This window comes from Phyllobates terribilis, unplaced genomic scaffold (assembly GCF_046119375.1).
Source record: "Phyllobates terribilis strain yellow unplaced genomic scaffold, ASM4611937v1 Scaffold_5__5_contigs__length_657084704, whole genome shotgun sequence".
Lineage (NCBI taxonomy): Eukaryota > Metazoa > Chordata > Amphibia > Anura > Dendrobatidae > Phyllobates > Phyllobates terribilis.
This window is the reverse complement of record NW_027362765.1, coordinates 413,450,896-413,472,728: the sequence shown is the minus strand read 5'-3', so window position 1 is coordinate 413,472,728 and position 21,833 is coordinate 413,450,896. Positions and strand designations below refer to the sequence as shown.

General features: G+C 38.3%; 2 protein-coding genes across 5 annotated transcripts in view; both read left to right on the top strand.

The window, feature by feature from the left end:
* Positions 1-1,380: 1,380 nt before the first annotated feature.
* On the top strand, positions 1,381-4,542 carry HMX3 (H6 family homeobox 3). The gene is made up of 2 exons (XM_073681355.1): positions 1,381-2,052; positions 2,856-4,542. The coding sequence occupies exons 1-2, from the start codon at positions 1,752-1,754 to the stop codon at positions 3,476-3,478; spliced, it is 924 nt and encodes a 307-aa protein (XP_073537456.1). The 5' UTR covers positions 1,381-1,751; the 3' UTR covers positions 3,479-4,542.
* Positions 4,543-9,260: 4,718 nt separating this feature from the next.
* Positions 9,261-21,833, top strand: part of HMX2 (H6 family homeobox 2) — a 69,715-nt gene continuing 57,142 nt past the window's right edge. The window contains exons 1-2 of one of the 4 annotated variants that reach the window (XM_073681352.1): positions 9,281-9,371; positions 16,140-16,247. Coding sequence is in view for 1 of the 4 variants with exons in the window: in XM_073681351.1 (XP_073537452.1) it covers positions 9,304-9,371 (68 nt within the window). In the remaining 3 variants the exon portion in view is untranslated. Of the gene's footprint in view, positions 9,372-16,139; positions 16,248-21,833 lie in introns of all 4 variants that reach the window. The other 3 variants (XM_073681351.1, XM_073681353.1, XM_073681354.1) reach the window with 3 other exon arrangements.

The following is a 21,833-nucleotide window of genomic DNA, read 5'->3' as shown; positions in this document are numbered from 1 at the left end:
TAGATAGATAGATAGATAGATAGATAGATAGATAGATAGATGGATCTATAGATAGATAGATAGATAGAAAGATAGATAGATAGATAGATAGATAGATAGATAGATAGATACATTGATGGATAGATAGATAAACAGACAGTTTTGCCCCTATCCCTCTTTCCTTTATTTCCCATTTGCTTTGGAAATGTTTGAGTGCATTTGGTGCTGCAAAAAATAGCTGATTTCAATTGATAGATGTATATACAATACATACTTAAATAAACAAATAAATAAATAGATCATATAAAGTAAGTACAAACACACAAAAAGAGTGATAACTATACAAATATATGAGAAAGATATATAGATAGAAATACACAGATAGATAGATAGATAGATATAGATAGATAGATAGATAGATAGATAAAAATAAAAGCAGGCAGCACTCCAAGATATGCAAGAAAGTGGACTTTAATTAGCCCATGTGGTGCGCAACGTTTCGGTTACAAAGAACCTTTATTGAGCTTTATTTAAATATATATATATATATATATATATATATATATATATATATATATATATATTGCAACTGGATAACTGCCTGGGAGGCCTTGCACTCACCATTAATTGGTTATTGTGCATATTTTTCATAGATTGATGGATGATACATAGATAGATAGATAGATGATGAGATAATTATTAGTTAATAGATATAATAGATGCAGCTAATTATTCTATTTTATTTCATAAATTAAATATATCACATGAAGCATAAATTAATTAAATTTCTGTAAATAAATAGGAAAAAACTGTCATGTACATTGTAACTAAAACAGGAGCAAAAAAATCAGCGTCTTTCCATCAGCAGGAGGAGATATGCAGAAGGAATACAGTCGGGTGAGGGTCGTTTCCTTCAGATCGATGCAATGGAGAAAGGATAAAGATTGCTAAATAAATCATCTCATTCACTACATCAGGAGATTGCGCCAATTACCCCTCAGTCCCTATGGACATTTATTTCAGCAACTGATCTTTTAGCTGCAGAAATGTAACCTTATATAATATATATCTAGGCACCACTTGGCACAGGTGGAGTTGGCATAGCTGTACTGTATAAAATCATTGATGGAGGTGTAATTATATAGCTCAGGTGATGATGGAGATGTTTATGCCAACTGCAATGAAATGGCAGAACACAATACTCTTATTTTGTATCTAAAGCAAAAGTACCAACTTCTGCCAACCCTGAGCTGCCTGTGCCAGCAGTCAGCTCTATGTCATTTGCCTGCTGCACTTGTAGCGGTGTTTTACTAAAGCCATATCCTTTGTGCTAATAGCCCTGTCCCCATTTGCTGCCTAATTGGACTATATAAAGCCAATAAGAGGAGAGTCCTTGCAGCCTAGAGGCAGAGCACTGAGTGTGAGGAGTTGGGCTGTGCTGCTGCTGTTCAGAACCCTCCTCCTCCTCCCCCAATTCCTCCACCTCCTGGTCCTCTTCCCTCCATCCCTCCTCCTCCTCTTTGACTCTTCCTTCTCTTGCTTTTTCCCAGTTGCTATCAGCCTTCCTAGTTTGCAGGTGCTGACTGCTACTCCCTGGATGGCTGTTTAGTTTGCCTTGCTGGCCTTCCTTTCAAATGTGTGCTTGGGAGTTGTAGTTCCCTTGCTAGCTTACCACCAGCTTCTAAATTCTCCTGGATTTGGGGGTCCATTGGAAAGAAAAAAAAACTTCATTTTTTTTATTTTTTGGTTCATGGTTACATCTGATCATAGCCATGCCTGAAACGGGACAAGAAAGCAATACCACCCCTGCCAAGGAGTCCCCCTTCTCCATCAAGAGCCTCCTGACTTGTGAGCCACCTAAAGCTGCTCGTCCACCAAAAGCCCTCTTCACCCCCATCAAAGGGACCTTGGATGGAGCAGCCTTTGCCTTATCCCCCCTGACAGATCTCTCCTTCCCCAGGCTGGAGATCCCAACTCAGAGGTTCGCTTTACCTGCACATTATTTGGAGAGGTCCCCTGCTTGGTGGTACTCCTACACCTTGACGCATGGAGGTCATATACCCAGGACTGAAGGTAAATGAATACAATGTCCCATCAGGTTTCTAGCTGAATAGGTTAAAGTGATAAGGTGTGTAAAGTGATTCACAACTACAAGCCCTACCATATCTTCAGTGTAGACTGAGCCCACCATTGCTTTGAACTAGAAAGAAAGGAGTTCTCCAAAAAATATATCCAAAAGACGCATCTAATAGTATATCAAATTATCTAAAAATGTTTCTTGGTGCGTTTAATTTAGCCTAGAACAATACAATAGACAGGTAAGAATGAATTTCTAATAATACTTTTTATTAAAATGAGGAGACACTTCAATTAGCTTAGACTGGATTGAATAGGTTCCTGGCAATGTTCTACTGGACAGGTGTATTAATAGGGAGCTAAGTGCTGCTGAGTTTCAAATCTTCTCTGATGGTTTTTTTTCGGGCAATGAAGAAGAATTTGATGGATGAAAAGAAGAATAATGAGATAAATAGGAAGAAGAGGAAATTGAGCTTTTTTGTAAGTGCATTGGACTCATCATCTTCTCACATTACCTTCCTCTTTTCTGGATCTGCATGTTAGACATAGGGCAATTATTAAAAAAAGGAGCAGTCAGTGTATCAAAGAGGGAACATATATATTGGGTTCATAGGGATCCTAATATTGTCTCTGACCTCTATGGACTATATACATATGCTGCTGACCTTGATCTGGGCTTGGTAATTGCATCATGTTTCTCAGAAGACATGGCTGCAGATAAATTGGTCATAATGATGACATAATAGATAATGTTATTGGGACAATGACTAATGACTTCTCTTACTTGTTTGTCTGTATAGTTCCTGAGAAAAGCCTTCTGCTTGGTCCATCTTCACCTGTCTCTGGTGGGGAAAGAGAGTCTCCAGAACCCATCCATAGCCTCAAGCAAAATCTTGATCACAAGGAGAATGATTCCAAGAGTCCAGAAGAGATCATCCTGGAGGAAAGTGAACCTGAAGATGGGGGCAAAAAAGATGAAAGTGGTGAGGACTGGAAGAAAAGGGAGGACAGTCCAGACAAGAAGCCCTGCAGGAAGAAGAAGACCAGGACAGTGTTCTCCAGGAGCCAGGTCTTCCAGCTAGAGTCCACATTTGATATGAAAAGATATCTGAGCAGCTCAGAGAGGGCAGGACTGGCAGCTTCTCTCCATTTGACAGAGACCCAGGTCAAGATTTGGTTCCAGAACCGTAGAAATAAGTGGAAAAGGCAACTGGCAGCAGAACTTGAGGCTGCCAACCTCAGCCATGCAGCTGCTCAGAGAATCGTGCGAGTGCCCATATTGTACCATGAGAACTCATCCAGCGCAGAGAGTGCAAGCTCTGCGGCCAACGTGCCAGTCAGCCAGCCCCTCCTGACTTTCCCCCATCCAGTCTACTACTCCCATCCTGTGGTCACATCAGTCCCTTTATTGAGGCCAGTCTGAGGGCATTTCCTTTGCACCTGAATTTTTATTTGTGGTAGGGATGGACATATATTTTATAAGAACCTCTGGTGGACAGGACAATCCACTGTCATTTAAAGCTGCAGGACTTCTCTGAAAAAAATAAAAAACATTTGTAAGTATTGAAAGTGTCTTGAGTTCTGCGACAATTTGTGGGAACTCAGAAAACAAGGACTTTATAAAATACAGGTTTCAACATTTTTAAGTGAACAAACCTCTCAAAATTATGATTTTTTATGTTTTTAAAAAAGGGCAAATAATATTATTTCATCCATTTCTTTTTCTAAAAGTGCCAAATACTGAACCTCCTGGCACTAAGTTATAACAGCGAGCACTATATTATGTTATTGTGTTCTGGGAGAATTCACTGTATACAAAATAGTTTTGTTCATTTTTGTTTAAATATTATTATTATTATTATTATTATTATTATTGCTGTTTTTTTATATAAACCACTGAATTGTTATTTATTATATATATATAAAAAAAAAATCTTAATTCTGTTTTCAGAGCCCCCTGTCCTCTTCTTTTCATCTAGAACATTCTCTCTTATAGACATAAGGACGACTTGAAACAAAATTTAACAATATAAATATTATTATTGTTTTTCTTTTTTTTTATGTTTTAATATATTTTTGGATTGTGCAATAGGAGAAGTGGGACAGGTCACAACCCCTTTTATCGTGATGGTCACATTACAAAAGAAAAAAAAAATGGACATTACACAAATAAATAACTATTAAATACAAAAATAATTATGGAATAAAATGCAATACTTATTTGCATATTTAAAGGAGCAGGAGAATGAAAGGTGCTGTGTACAATGAGAATAGGAGATGGGCTTTGTATTAAGGGACAATCAATGATGTAATTTAAGTTATTTTATAAATGTACAGTATCCATACAACTTCAGTGTGGGCTTGGGGCTGCTTGTGCCTTGCTCTTCTTCATTACTTGTTGCTATAAGAGGGGAAATACTCAAGCTGAGCGCACAGGCAGCTCCATCCTCACCTGCATCTGGGACAAGTTACAGAATTTTTTTTTTTTTATAAAATATATTTGTAAAAAAATGAATGTTTGTTGTGACAATGAAATAAAATACAATTTCCTTATTTTGTCTGTGTGTTTTTTCCTCTGTTCATAGAGTCTAGGTGTTAGCACTTTACATCTATGTACCATATCTAAAGGGGGATATATGTATCTATGAATGTGCAAATAATAAGAATAACTTCCTATTGTATACAATTTATTGGTATTTTAAATCAATATATGTGAGTGACATTTAAGTAAAGATGTGTGTATAATTCAGGTCACAAACGATAATCATCCATTTAAATAGAAGCAGTTCTGCCATATTCTTCTTATTATTAATAGTAGTACTTTAACACTTCATTATAATTATATTATAATAATAATAATAGTAATTAGTATTAGAAATATTTTACATTTACTAGAGCTAAACCATTACTTGTTTATAATCATATATTAAATAGCATTTATAATTATTGTTAGCAACATGTATTATTTTTATTATTATCATTATTATTATTAGTAGTAGTAGTAGTAGTAGTAGTAGTAGTAGTAGTGGTAGTGGTAGTGGTAGCTAGATGGCACTTTACATCAATAATTATTATGTTTCTTGGTGGGTGTACTAGTGGCATTTGATATTATCGTTGCTTTCATTATTATTACTAGTAGTATGATACTTTATTTTAAGCCTATAATAATAATAAATTATATTATTTATCAGAAATAATGCCATTATTTATTAGTTTAATCAGTATCACTAATATTTTAGAATCCTATTAATCTGCACTATTATTATTATTATTATTATCTTAACCAACATTAAATAATAAAGATGATCAATATATTTATTATTATAACTAGTAGTAGTATTGACAACAATAATGATAATAATAATAATGGTAGAAGTAGCAGCAGCAGCAAGAATGTAATTTCTTTATTCAAATGTGCAGTGTAGCAATATTTGCTAGTTTTTTTTCCATTTGATGATGATGATGATGATGACTATGATTACTAGTTTATTAATATTGTTGTTGTTATTATTCATTTAAATGATAATCTTTTTATTATTTCTACATTTTTTATGACGATCTTCACCACTATCCCCATCATCATCATCATCATCACCATTATCATCAATCATTATTTTCTGACAAAAAGAGATTTTTAGCTGCCATCAACTTTATGCACCTATATATTTTCCCCATGAACTATCTCTCCAGTACTGTATCCTACTCCTCAGTGCACTGGATGGGGTGAAGATCCATAGTAAATGCTTGGAGGAAATAAAAAAAGAAAACCATTTTGAACTGAATGTAGCAAAGTGGAACTAATTCTACCGCCATCTGTTCCTACCTCTCTGCATGTAAGGTGCTTTTCTTGGACGATGATGTGTTTCTTCCATGCCTATATTACATCAGTGGTTGGTGGTATATTTGGGATAGATTCTTCCTTCACAATACAATTTTTTCAAAATATTTTCAAACTCCAATTAAAAATTCTAATTAAGAAGAAATGTCATGTGCGTTATGTATCCCTAGCACAAGTGTGAACGTGTGCATGCACTTGTCTGTTAGATTTGAACCTGTGCTTTACAGTCAGGGCTTCAATCTGTTAGATCCACTCCTGTTGTGCTGATGATAAAGATGATATCAGGAGAGAAATACTAAAACCCTTAGTATAATTCGTGTGTGTTTTCGTTGAATGATTTCAAAGCAGACTGAAGACTTTGAAATGTAGCGTTTATTTGCAGAACCCCTGGCATCTGACCCAGCTGGAAAAAAAAAACCTGGTATTTGAAGCCAAAATATGTTGCCCTTGTGTATGTGACAACATAGGGATGCGTCCACTGTTTGCAATACTAACTCTTAGACAAGTCAAAGGGAGCTCATTAACGTGTTTCAATCCCAAACAAGCGCCAGATTTCACTGAGATTATTCACGTTACCAAATCACAAGAAAATAACTTCTTTATTTAGGGTTTAGTGGCTGCAAAACGCTCCTTGACTTTTCCAGTCTTTGCTAGAAGAATTGGAAGGAGGTTGTAACCCAAAATAAGCCGATGAATGTTATTGTATCAATTGTCAGCAGTAGCAGCAAAGCCCTGCAAGAACAGGTTCGGTTCTGCTCCGCACACCTTCTGCCCTGATTACAGAACATGGAGCAAAGGAATCCTGAATTCTCTCTGGATGATACAAGACCGAATGCAGATTGTGGAGCTCAGCGTCCAGGTACCAGTTTTGTACCTGAAGTTGTTAAACATGTCTACACAGGCAGAGGATGGATGAGCCCCAGGTACCACACATAAGAATCTCTTACATTTATTTGGCTGGAGCCACCTATGCAGTTTTGATGCAGCCTTTGAGCCATTCACAGGAGTGGATATAAAAGTGTCAGGCTTTCCCTTTATACATTTTTGCCCTTTTGGATCCACTTTTGGCTATGACTTGAAAAAGTGCATCGAAAACTTTCACAAAAACTGAAAGTGCGATTCCACAATTTTCCTTCTTTTATATCAATGCAGATTGTTAATGCAGATTACCAAAATACTATATCATATGGTATTTTGATATTAGATAAGATATTAGATGAGAGATAGATAGATAGAAGGAAGAAAGGACGAAAAGATAGAAAGAGATAAGGAAAGAAAGATAAGAAAACACAAAAACAAGACACAAAGAAAAAAACATAGCTATGCTTGATAGAGGCAGAGATAGTGATAGTTCTAATATTAGATGCAAGATATAGAATATATACACTAGTGACAATCATATGAATAGATATTTAGAATTACTTGGAAATGTTTTGGTTGAAATATTGTCACATATATTGTACATGTTCCTGCTCCATATCGTGTGTTGCTGCAAATATATATATATATATATTTATTTATTTATTTATATGGATATATATATACATTATATATATATATATATATATATATATATATATATATATATATATATATATATATAACAGTGACCCTGCGATTAGTTGTTGGAGTGTGGTGATTAAATCAGACATTTCCTGCGCTGGTGAAGCTGCTGGAGAGGCAACTAGTAATTGAGGGGCATTCGGACGAGCGCATGTAGAAAGGGACTGTATGTGCAGATGAGGAGCCCGGATTCTCCCACCTGTGTGCCACATCTACATCCCCTAAATACAGCAAATTAAACTATTAATGAAACAAAGAGGAGTCCTCACATCACAGATCATTGTTCTCTCCAAGACAACACTGCAGAGTGGAGTGGGCATATTCACGATGGGTAAAAAAATAGCTGCCCCTCTTTCTTCTACATCATCTTCCTCTTCGGGAGAAATGTAATTAAATGGAGAACATAGAGGAAAGCTGGAACAAGTGCAGCATGTTATCCTCAGAACTCATCACCACAATGTTCTGCATGAAAGGGAGGGGTCTCATTGGATTATTAAAGATTAAAGTGCGCAATTGGCACAGAGAATGGCACAGGGCGCAGTGTGAGTGAATGGCACAGGCAGTATTTGTTGTCTTTCTAGATGCTCTACTTTTATAATGTCACCTGAATGATATAGTACGGGTGAAGCTTTCTTTGTGCCATAGCACCGGAAATTGTAATGTGCTGTGCCAGAAAATAGTGCCAGTGTGGCATCACATATAGAGGTGGTACTTTAGCTTTAGTACCATGTAAGTGTAAGAACTATCATGGCACACCTTATTTTATTCGAGTTCTTTATTGAGCCACAGTACCCATCCATTTTGTAATGCATTACATCACTTTATGCCATGGTGACATCACATGAAAAGCTTTATATTGAAACTGATACTTTAGTTTTATATTATTATCAGCCCATAGCAGAAGAAATACCAAGGAAGATGTAAAGATTTTTCGTAAGCATTGCTTTGCCATAATACCTAACAACGAAATGCTTCATGTGAAACACTGTTTTCAGACTTGGGCAAGGTGGAAGTTTTTTTTTTTTTATAAGTTCTTCTGTTGTGCCATAATGCCCAGATATAGCAATGTAAAAATGTCAGATGGCATGATATATCAAGCTTTATATTAACAATGATGCCCTAGCACAGAAGAGTGGATGAAGTATAATTGGTAATGCTAACTTGGTTAAGTGTTCCTGTTGTATTATAATGTTCTGTGCCAAATGAAGCTTTATCTTCAGACGTATTCAGGTGTTGCCCTTTTGGAGCAGTGAGAAGGAAATGCCATGAGTAATGCTATTAAGTCCTCCTGATCTGCCACATTACCCAGCAACAGCAATTCACTGTGCCAAATGGTGCCATAGTAGCATGGCACCTATAAAGTTTTTTTTTTTTTATACTGAGAGGTATTAAGGTGATAGATATCATAAAAAAGTGAGAATGATTTGTAATCTTAGCATTTAAAGCTGCTGTGCCCTCTCCAGAGTTGGCAGGGTGTGATGCGCCTTGCCCTGGCGCATCTCCTGGAGCTGCTCTAGCCATTGCCTCTTGCTTTTGATGTGGGCAATCCAGTCAAGCGGTGCATTTTCCTTGGCAATCTGTGGGTAAGTCCCCGGACACTTAAGTTGATTCTTTGGAGTTTGAGTTCTAAATCTGATCGTTTGTTTGCAATTAAAAAAATGCAGAATTGGCCATGTCCAGTGTTTGGTATCAGACTGAGCAGATCTCGCTTTGCTGTTTGTAGTAACAACACACATGTATTTCTTTTATTTGATAGTAAATACTCCAGCTCTTTGTATAGCAAACAGCAGAGAAATATATAAATTTCCAGGCTCCACGTTCGCTGACATTTTACAGCAGAGGACCAGATGCTGACACTACACCCAGCACACCTGGCTGCAGCTTCCTGGGCACCCAAGAACATTACCCAGTGCAGGTCAGTGGCTTTACCCAGCAATGGGAAAGAAAGGGGGATGTAGAATATAACTTGGTTAAGTGTGGGGGGGGGGGGGGGGGGGGGTGGGGGGGGGTTGACAGTTCAGACAACCCCTTCTGTGCCCAATACTCCAACTAATTATCACTGACAGCAAAATGATTCGCCAGCTTACAAGTGAGGAGAACATCCCAGATCTGCAGGGAGGAGAAGGAAGAACAATAATAATCTATGAGAAGATTCATGACATATTGCACAGTCGTTTTTTTTTTTTTTTCCCCAGTAAACGCTAAATAATTGCAATGGGAAACCCATCCTCATAATGCATATTAGCCAGAGAAGCCAATAGGCTCCATTGATGTTGAGATTAAAGGGTTAAAAAGTTTGACTTAGCCCATATGCGCTGCATGCATGCAACATAGGGTGCAATTTATGGTACATTTATAGTACACACAAAATGCATATTAACTAGGGTGGGGAGTATAGTATACCTGTTCATGGAACACTCTGCAGAGAATAAGGGGCTAAATCCTAAGCATGTAGTAATTATCAAAGCAACCCACAATAAATGTACAGTATATGATGTGTATTAGCAAGGGAATGGCATATGTTCCTTGTATGGCGAAAAAAGAGTTAAAAATGACATTTAATAGAGACAGTTCGGTGTAATATACAGTATATGATATGTACAAGAGCAAGACACATAATAGATGTCAGCAGATGTCATAGGTTTCTTCATCCTGCTTCGTACAGAAACTCTCATTCTCTCTCTATCTTCCTCTATCTTTGCCTTCCACTATTATCTCTTATTATTTCTCTATCTGTGTTTTTCATTCAATTTCTCATCTTTATTTCTCACTCACTCTAATTCTCTTCTTTCTATTTTTCACTTTCTCCTCCTCTGTCTCTTTGCCTTTCATTCTTTCATCCTCTCTTTTCTGTCACTGCCTTATTAAGTCTTCTCTTTTTCCGTCTGTAACTTTCTTTCTCCCTTTATCTTTCTGTCTTTTTCTGTGTGTTATTCTCTACCAAGCAGAACATGCACAAATGATGCTGGATTCTGATGACACAGTCACACACATACACATGATGGACATGAGAATATACATACACACATATATATATATACACAATGCAAATATAAACACAGAAACATAGGGACACGAATATACATACACACATGCACAGAAAGACAGATATAAAGACACAAATACATACACAGTGAAATACTAAGAAACATAAATATAGAGAAGCAAATATACATACATATACACTCACATATAAATATATATATATATACATACATGAAGACACATATAACCACACAAGTATAAATACACATATATACACACAAATATAAATACCCCCCACACATATATATACACATATACACACACACACACATATATATATATCCACATATAAGCATATACACACACATATATACACACACAAATGTATATACACAAACACACACACATATATATACACAAACACACACAGTTGCTCACACACAAACACACACATACATATACACATACATATACACACAATATATATGTATACATACATGCACACACAAACGCACAGACACAAATATATACACACATATATACACATATATATATAAATGTACACACACAGACACACATAAAAACAAATAAAGATACACGAATATATATATATACATATAAACGCACATCAACACAAAGCATACACAGACACAACACATCACATATATACAGTATTATACACATTTTACAGTCAGAAAACACAGCACACTTCTTGCATACAATATACTGCACACACATGAATGCCCCTGGACAGTGGATTTAGTGGATTGCCCTTCAGGAGTGGATATTCCATAAGTAGACATTGCCCATTGATTCCCAATAGTTCATCTAACCATATTGGCCATTCTCCTTATCACAGCTAATGATGAGTATAATCATGCAATAGAGAATGTGTCCCTGAATGGTCTTTGCTAATAGCAGTCCTCATTATCATTGATGAGCCTGGTTCAGAGATCCAGCATTAAAGCCCTGCCCCTATATGTATCTAGTGTATACAGTGCATGCATATAACAGTGTATAGCTATACAAGTCTTATGCACAAGTGCCTTTGCAAATAACCACTTTTTGCTATCGACTCGTATGGTAGTGTGCAAACAGAATGAGAAGCCCATTAAGAAACATTAACAGATTGCTGCAGCATAATGCTCCAGTCCATATTGATCGTAAAATGTCTGTAAAATATTGTTTCAAATGAATCTATTGTTCCTGTGCTTTGCTGTCACTTAGTGACCTTGGTTTGTTCTCAAACTGCCAAATGAGCCTTTCATGAGTGTTATTAGATTAACAAGTTTAGGGAAATATCACTGCAGGGGAGGCAGAACACATGGAGGTGGGGGGCATGCAGCACATTGCTCTGCAATAGCTTCCTGATTAGCACTTAGTTAAATGGTGCCACATACCCCCCCATTCCCCCATATCCCTGAGAGCCCCTCACTAACTCATCCCATGGTGATGACCTTCCTCAGCAGCCACCAAACGTTTCCATTCCAAGCTAAATACACTTCTGTCTTCTGCACATATTAGATTAGGTTTCTTAAATCATTTCAAGAGGGTAGGGGGGAAAAGAAGGAGAAGGAGGAGGTGGGTGTAATACACCTGCATTGTTCTGTGGGAAATAAAGATGAAATGCCACTTCATTAGTCTACTTCTGAAGCAGGCTCAGGGGAATAAGAGCTCAGCTGCTCATGCAGAACTACAAGTGCCAGTGTTATCTGGAGGGAGAGATTGCTGGGGGTTGTAGTGCAACAGGAGAGGGGAGTCAGGTGCTGCACCAGTCATTGGAGCATGTATAACATTAATATTATTTTTATTAAGAAGGAGATATAGGTATAAAAATAGTGATGTAAACATGAGAGGCATCACATATAGCACAATACAAAACATAATAAAAATAATAACAAATAAATATTATTATTTTTAAATAATTAATGTATTATTATTTATTATTATTAATGTAAACATGAGAGGCATCACATGGAGCACAATACAAAACATAATAATAATAAATATATATATATATTTTTACATAATTTCTGTATTAGTATTATTACTAATATTAATAATATTATTATTTTTACTACTATATTGCAAAACCAATCATGAATAATCTTAAAATCTGTCCAGCTCTAGCCCTGGTATGATGCTCTATAGTAATTGTGCCATACTGCTATATTATAGCAGTATTTGGTGCCAATGTTGTGGCATTCTCATGTTGCAGCTGAAAGAGAACAATTTGATTATTAAAATCTGATATTGTGATGAATTTTGCATTGGCCTCACTAACATAACATCTCAAATTCGCATCAATGGATCCATGCATGCCACTATATTAAATATGGTGGTATACATGGATTTTTTTTTTCAATTCAACATCTTAATATAGCATTAAACTTGCTCCACTGGCATATCAGAATGGGTTTTGTTGCAAGCACTGGTTTTAGTACTTATAGAGTAAGGCCATGTTCACATGTTCAGTATTTGGCCAGTTTTTTACCTCCGTATTTGTAAGCCAAAGGAGTGGTTGAAAAATACAGAAGTGGTGACGTGTTTCTATTATACTTTTCCTCTGATTGTTTCACTCCTGGTTTTGGCTTACAAATACTGATGTAAAATACTGACCAAATACTGAACGTGTGAACAGGGCCTAAAAGTTAAACTTTGAAGCTATATAGGCTACCATACAATGTTCAATATTCTCCGGTATTGTGCATTATATTACAGTATTTTTAAGCAAAATGCCACATTTACTCATTTGTTTGAGTAAGTTCACATGTTGCATATTTGAAGCTGATTTATCCGTTCCCATTGCAGAGTGTGATATCTGCTTTGAATTCCACAAAAAAATAAAAAAATTGACATGCTGCAGATTTTAGGTGGCGTTCACATGTTTTGTATTTGGTCCATGCATGTTTTTTACACTCATGTGTTTTTTTTTGTCGTCAAGACGCACCAAAAACGCAATACAATAATGCCATACCAGCGATTTAATCAGAGGATATAGGACCCCCATTTAAATGAATGGGTAAAATTCACACCAAAAAGGTGCATTTCCACAAAGGAAAATTGACATGTTGCAAAGTTAAAAAAACTACGCTCCCACTATGAGCTTTTGGTGAGTTTTTAATGTTGCAGATTTTTTGCACCATTCAATTAAAATAGGTTACTTTTTTTGAAAGTACGCAGCGTAAAAAAACAAAAACTCATCTTGGGAACGTAGCCTAAAAGCCAATTTTCTCACAGATTCTGCACAAAAATATAATAAATCAGCATCTGGATGAGATTAAGTTAAAACTCATCCTTTTTGCTAGTACTGGAAAATGCTGTGTCTTTTGTGCGTGGAAAATCTACGCTGAAAATACGCTACAAATCCGCAATGTGTGAACCCAGCATTGAAGTCCAAACCATAGGGCAAGTTCTGTTCAGAAATTTTCAGCAATGTGCAGATGAACTTTGTTAAAATCTCATTTACTTAGCTGGTACTATACTACACTAATGATTTTCCACATGTAAATCTGCGCTGAAAATCCGCACCGTGTGAACTTACCTTCAATGATGTTTTGGATTTACCAAAAATGCTTTACCAAAGCTGAACTACAACATAAAATTCACTTTATACAATGCTAGTTTGTGGCATGTTGGTGGCATTTTTTAGGGGGGGTCAATGGCAAAAAATAAAAAAGTAGCACCCTTAAGGCTATGTTCACACATGTTGTTTTTTTTCTGTTTTTTTTGCTGCAGATTTTTATGCATATTTTCGGCTGCGTTTTACAGTACCAGCAAAGTCTATGAGAAACCAGAATTCTCTGTTCAAACATCATGTTTTTTTTTTGATTGTTGCTTATTTTGTACCTTGGTTGGGTTTTTGGAAAATAGAGCATGTCACTTCTTTCAGCGGTGAAAAAAACGCATAAAAAATGCAGCAAAATTAGCATCAGTGTTTTATCAGGGTTTTTGATGGCAAAATAGAATGGGGTTCTTCTTTTTTTCACAGAACTTTATGTACATGCATAAATAGAGACAGAAGGACAGTGAAAAAAATGCTGAAAAAATGCACAAAAAACGCATCAAAAACACAGCAAAACCTGCATTTTTGACGCAGCTGAATTCCTGACAGAGATCAGTTTTGCTGCAGATTTGTGATGTAAAAAAAACCCCAACATGTGTGAACATAGCTTAAGGACACGTTCACACGTTCAGTATTTGCTCAGTATTTCACATCAGTATTTGTCTAAATCAGGAGGGGGTGGGAAATCCAGAAGTGGTGACGTGTTTCTATTATACTTTTCCTCTGATTGTTTCACTCCTGATTTTGGCTTACAAATACTAAATATGGTAAAACAAATACTGATGTAAAATACTGACCAAATACTGAACGTGTTTATATGACCATTCAATGTGGTTGTGGTATTATGACTCCCAGCACTCATCACATATGTAGGTCTAGCACAGAGGATACTTTGCATGTGCAGGAATAATGCAGGATACATTTCTACATTTATAAGGAATCAATGCATGCTAAGCAGGCAAAGGTGATAATCAATTGGTGCATTATAGCGCCCCCGGGCTATAATTCCCTGCAATTGTCCTTGGCTTCTGGTTAATTGTGGATCAGTGTCCCATGTCATCATTAATGGACAGAGTGCCCCATTCATTTAAATCAATGTGACAGTGCGGGGTTTAACCCCTTCATCGCCCGGTGCGGTGCTCCTTCTCTGCCATCTGGTGCCTCCAGAGAGGTCAGGCCATGGTATCTCAGCAGCCTGTACCCTGTCTCTCTCTGTCCAGGGCTGGTCTTGTGGTGCGGGAGCCTCCCCGTTGGCTTCTTCAGCGCTTCTTGTTGATAGAGAACAGGCATCAGATTTTCATCAAACTTCTATTAAGTGAAACATAGGTTGGAGGGCAGCCCCTGATTGAAACAGTTTAAATTTTAATTGTGTTTTTAATTTGACATATAGTTGCAGAAAGGAATGACACTACAACGCCAAAGGCCGGTCGATTTTCTTAATTTCTCCCAGAGGAATTGATGGGTTTATCAGGCAACTAGATTGGAAAGCCATTAACGGCCTCTCTGGCTGGCCTGTTAATTGGAACTTGATGGATAGTGGGAGTCTGCGTAGGCAATGCTGATCCAATCTTTAGGACTTTCTGTTTTCCAATAAATTACCCAATTCATTTTCCAACCACAGATTACATAAATTGTACACCTCTAGGGCTCGGATCTTTCAAAAAGAAAAAAAAAAAACCCTCCACTTCCCTTCCCCCCTCCCCCGCCTATAGCACAGTGCCAAATGCCATTTGCTCCAAAATATGTTCTGAATGAAAATCGAAAAATAATCAACGTTTATACTTAGAAAATTTATTGCAATCATTTTCTCTGGTAATTTCCTTATTTTAAAGTTTGGACATGTCATATATCATAACCCCAGTCCCTGTAAAGAAAAAAAAAAAAGGATTGCAGGCCTGTGCTTAATATTTGGCAAAGCTTGATTCCAAGATCAAACGTGTTTATGATTCCATCTGTCATTTAGTCCCATAGACTTCTCCCAATATAACAGCTGAGCTACAAGCCTATTTTCTAACTGCTGCAAAAAAAGGGAGAAAAAAAAAGATCAATTTTTATTAAGGCTTCATGAAAGCTCCCAGCTCCCTCCATACGAACAGTTCTGCTGATCTGAGGCCATTTACCCCTTCATTGCAGGTTATGTGCTGATAACATTTACTGTGCGGATTTCACGGCCGAACAAATGAAACTGAGACATTCTGCACAGAGAAAATGCATATCTGCCTTTACCAACCCTACCCAAAGGTATATACTGTATTACAATGTTGTGCATGCATTATTACTGGGCAATTTATATATTATCTATTGGATATATGTTCATTGAACAGCTCCAATATGCAAAAGTATATCATAAAGTCAGCCTATGCAGCTAATATGGGGGCCCTAGAGAGAGGGGATCAGGCCAGGGTTGCTGCATCCGTTATTGTAATAGGTATTGAACATCTATACTGGCAGTGGCGTAACTAGAGTCTGATGGGCCCAGGTGCAATCCTGGTATATATATATCCCCCATCCTGGTATATATGTCCCTTATCCTGTGCTCCATCCTTGTATAGATGTCCCCCATTCTGGTATATATTTCCCCCATCCTGGTATATATGTCCCTTATCCTGGTATGTATACTCCCCATCCGGATATATATATCCCCAATCCTGGCATGTACAGTACAGACCAAAAGTTTGGACACACCTTCTCATTTAAAGATTTTTCTATATTTTCATGACTATGAAAACTGTACATTCACACTGAAGGCATCAAAACTATGAATTAACACATGTGGAATTATATACTTAACAAAAAAGTGTGAAACAACTGAAAATATGTCTTATATTCTAGGTTCTTCAAAGTAGCCACCTTTTGCTTTGATGACTGCTTTTCACACTCTTGGTATTCTCTTGATGAGCTTCAAGAAGTAGTCACCGGAAATGGTTTTCACTTCACAGGTGTGCCCTGTCAGGTTTAATAAGTGGGATTTCTTGCCTTATAAATGGGGTTGGGATCATCAGTTGTGTTGTGCAGAAGTCTGGTGGATACACAGCTGATAGTCCTACTGAATAGACTGTTAGAATTTGTATTATGGCAAGAAAAAAGCAGCTAAGTAAAGAAAAACGAGTGGCCATCATTACTTTAAGAAATGAAGGTCAGTCAGTGCGAAAAATTGGGAAAACTTTGAAAGTGTCCCCAAGTGCAGTTGCAAAAACCATCAAGCGCTACAAAGAAACTGGCTCACACGAGGACCGCCCCAGGAAAGGAAGACCAAGAGTCACCTCTGCTTCTGAGGATAAGTTTATCTGAGTCACCAGCCTCATAAATCGCAGGTTAACAGCAGCTCAGATTAGAGACCAGGTCAATGCCACACAGAGTTCTAGCAGCAGACACATCTCTTCAACAACTGTTAAGAAGAGACTTTCCGCAGCAGGCCTTCATGGTAAAATAGCTGCTAGGAAACCACTGCCAAGGACAGGCAACAAGCAGAAGAGACTTGTTTGGGCTAAAGAACACAAGGAATGGACATTAGACCAGTGGAAATCTGTGCTTTGATCTGATGAGTTCAAATTTGAGATCTTTGGTTCCAATCACCGTGTCTTTGTGCGACGCAGAAAAGGTGAACGGATGGACTCTACATGCCTGGTTCCCACCGTGAAGCATGCAGGAGGAGGTGTGATGGTGTGGGGGTGCTTTGCTGGTGATACTGTCGGGGATTTATTCAAAATTGAAGGCATACTGAACCAGCATGGCTACCACAGCATCTTGCAGCGGCATGCTATTCCATCCGGTTTGCATTTAGTTGGACCATCATTTATTTTTCATCAGGACAATGACCCCAAACACACCTCCAGGCTGTGTAAGGGCTATTTGACCAAGGAGGAGAGTGATGGGGAGCTATGCCAGATGACCTGGCCTCCACAGTCACCAGACCTGAACCCAATCGAGATGGTTTGGGGTGAGCTGGACCACAGAGTGAAGGCAAAAGGGCCAACAAGTGCTAAGCATCTCTGGGAACTCCTTCGAGATTGTTGGAAGACCATTTCCGGTGACTACCTCTTGAAGCTCATCAAGAGAATGCCAAGAGTGTGCAAAGCAGTCATCAAAGCAAAAGGTGACTACTTTGAAGAACCTAGAATATAAGACATATTTTCAGTTGCTTCACACTTTTTTGTTAAGTATATAATTCCACATGTGTTAATTCATAGTTTTGATGCCTTCAGTGTGAATGTACAATTTTCATAGTCATGAAAATACAGAAAAATCTTTAAATGAGAAGGTGTGTCCAAACTTTTGGTCTGTACTGTATGTTCCCCATTCTGGTATATATATCCCCCATCTTGGTATGTATGCCCCCCATCCTGGTATATATATCCCCCATCCTGGTTTGTATGTTCCCCATCCCGGTATCTACAGTATATCCCCTATCCTGGTATATATATCCCTTATCCTGAGCCCCATTCTGGTATATAAGTCCCCCATTCTGCTGCTGATCTTTAATGTATAGAATGATTCTACTCACGTTCCCTCCGCTCCCCTGCCACATGGTGTCCTCTTCTGAAGCCAGCAGCTGACTTCAGGGTGCAAGCGACTGGAGCGCATGACGACCTGGGGGGTCTCGACACTGCCATACACTTCAGCTGAATGTGCATCCGAGGACGTACATCCAGTTGAAGTTTGCGCTGGCGTCAGTGGGCCCATCACCCACATAGGCCCCTCACCCGCATGAATCAGGTTGCGACCTTTGCGACCGTGATGATTACGCCTCTGTATCCTGGGATCCCCTATGTCTCATGGTCCTTCAGTATGAAATTGGTTGAGGTGTTACTCAATTTTAATCTTTTGCCATGGGGTCTTCCCATGCCATCAAATAATAATAATTTGAGTCTTTAATGTTAAAGGCATATTACCATTTTGGACAAAAGTAGCATATCCTTAGGACATCCCATAAAAGCCTAATACATGTCACCTCTAGGATGCCCTCCTTGGACCACTGGGAATGGGGATGTGACTGTATATGGGCACCAATTTCTATTTACTTCTATGGGAGAGGTGAAAATTGCTAAATATGTCACCTCTTCATTCCCTAAACAGGACCCTATTTTTGAGATTGTGTCCTGTGTTGGACTTAGGCTGTGGTCAGATGAGAGTATGAAAAATTGTCCAAGTTTCATCCAGAAAACTCAGATGATTTCCATCCATATAGTCATCCATGTGCCATCTGAGTGTCAGCATTTTACATACATGTGCCATCTAAATGTCCGTATTTTACATACAGTACAGACCAAAAGTTTGGACACACCTTCTCATTTAAAGATTTTTCTGTATTTTCATGACTATGAAAATTGTACATTCACACTGAAGGCATCAAAACTATGAATTAACACATGTGGAATTATATACTTAATAAAAAAGTGTGAAACAACTGAAAATATGTCTTATATTCAAGGTTCTTCAAAGTAGCCACCTTTTGCTTTGATGACTGCTTTGCACACTCTTGGCATTCTCTTGATGAGCTTCAAGAGGTAGTCACTGGAAATGGTTTTCACTTCACAGGTGTGCCCTGTCAGGTTTAATAAGTGGGATTTCTTGCCTTTTAAATGGGGTTTGGACCATCAGTTGTGTTGTGCAGAAGTCTGGTGGATACACAGCTGATAGTCCTACTGAATAGACTGTTAGAATTTGTATTATGGCAAGAAAAAAGCAGCTAAGTAAAGAAAAACGAGTGGCCATCATTACTTTAAGAAATGAAGGTCAGTCAGTCTGAAAAATTGGGAAAACTTTGAAAGTGTCCCCAAGTGCAGTTGCAAAACCATCAAGTGCTACAAAGAAACTGGCTCATATGAGGACCGCCCCAGGAAAGGAAGACCAAGAGTCACCTCTGCTTCTGAGGATAAGTTTATCCGAGTCACCAGCCTCAGAAATCGCAGGTTAACAGCAGCTCAGATTAGAGACCAGGTCAATGCCACACAGAGTTCTAGCAGCAGACACATCTCTACAACAACTGTTAAGAGGAGACTTTGTGCAGCAGGCCTTCATGGTAAAATAGCTGCTAGGAAACCACTGCTAAAGACAGACAACAAGCAGAAGAGACTTGTTTGGGCTAAAGAACACAAGGAATGGACATTAGACCAGTAGAAATATGTGCTTTGGTCTGATGAGTCCAAATTTGAGATCTTTGGTTCCAACCACCGTGTCTTTGTGCGACGCAGAAAAGGTGAACGGATGGACTCTACATGCCTGGTTCCCACCGTGAAGCACGGAGGAGGAGGTGTGATGGTGTGGGGGTGCTTTGCTGGTGACACTGTTGGGGATTTATTCAAAATGGAAGGCATAATGAACCAGCATAGCTACCACAGCATCTTGCAGTGGCACGCTATTCCATCCGGTTCGCGTTTAGATGGACCATTATTTATTTTTCAACAGGACAATGACCCCAAACACACCTCCAGGCTGTGTAAGGGCTATTTGACCAAGAAGGAGAATGATGGGGTGCTACGCTAGATAACCTGGCCTCCACAGTCACCAGATCTGAACCCAATCGGGATGGTTTGGGTTGAGCTGGACCGCAGAGTGAAGGCAAAAGGGCCAACAAGTGCTAAGCATCTCTGGGAACTCCTTCAAGATTGTTGGAAGACCATTTCCGGTGACTACCTCTTGTAGCTCATCAAGAGAATGTCAAGAGTGTGCAAAGCAGTCATCAAAGCAAAAGGTGGCTACTTTGAAGAACCTAGAATATAAGACATATTTTCATTTGTTTCACACTTTTTTGTTAAGTATATAATTCCACATGTGTTAATTCATAGTTTTGATGCCTTCAGTGTGAATGTACAATTTTCATAGTCATGAAAATACAGAAAAATCTTTAAATGAGAAGGTGTGTCCAAACTTTTGGTCTGTACTGTACATGTGCCATATGAGTGTCCATATTTTATGTACATGTGCCATCTGAGTGTCCGTATTTTACATACATGTGCCATCAGAGTGTCCGTATTGTATGTACATGTGCCATCTGAATGTCCGTATTTTACGTACATGTGCCATCAGAGTGTCCGTATTGTACGTACATGTGCCATCTGAGTGTCCATGTTGTAGGTACATGTGCCATCTGAGTGTCCGTATTATACGTACATGTGCCATCTGAGTGTCCATGTCGTACATGGATGTGCTATCTGAGTGTCCGTATTATACATACATGTGCCATCTGAATGTCCGTATTTTACATACATGTGCCATCAGAGTGTCCGTATTGTATGTACATGTGCCATCTGAGTGTCCGTATTATACGTACATGTGCCATCAGAGTGTCCGTATTGTACGTACATGTGCCATCAGAGTGTCCGTATTTTACATACATGTGCCATCAGAGTGTCCGTATTGTATGTACATGTGCCATCAGAGTGTCCGTATTGTACGTACATGTGCCATCAGAGTGTCCGTATTGTACGTACATGTGCCATCTGAGTGTCCGTATTATACGTACATGTGCCATGTGAGTGTCAATGTCGTACGTAGATGTGCTATATGAGTGTCCGTATTATACGTACACGTGCCATCTGAGTGTCCATGTCGTACGTAGATGTGCCATCTGAGTGTCCGTATTATACGTACACGTGCCATCTGAGTGTCCATGTCGTACGTAGATGTGCCATCTGAATGTCCGCATTATACGTACACGTGCCCATCTGAGTGTCCATATTTTATGTACATGTGCCATCCGTCTGCCATCTGTTTTAATACATCAACATTTTAAAATATACATGACCAAATACCATTTGCTTTGGTAACAATGGCAATGTTTCCGTAAAAATCAGATGCTACATAGATGATCCATATGGGATCTGA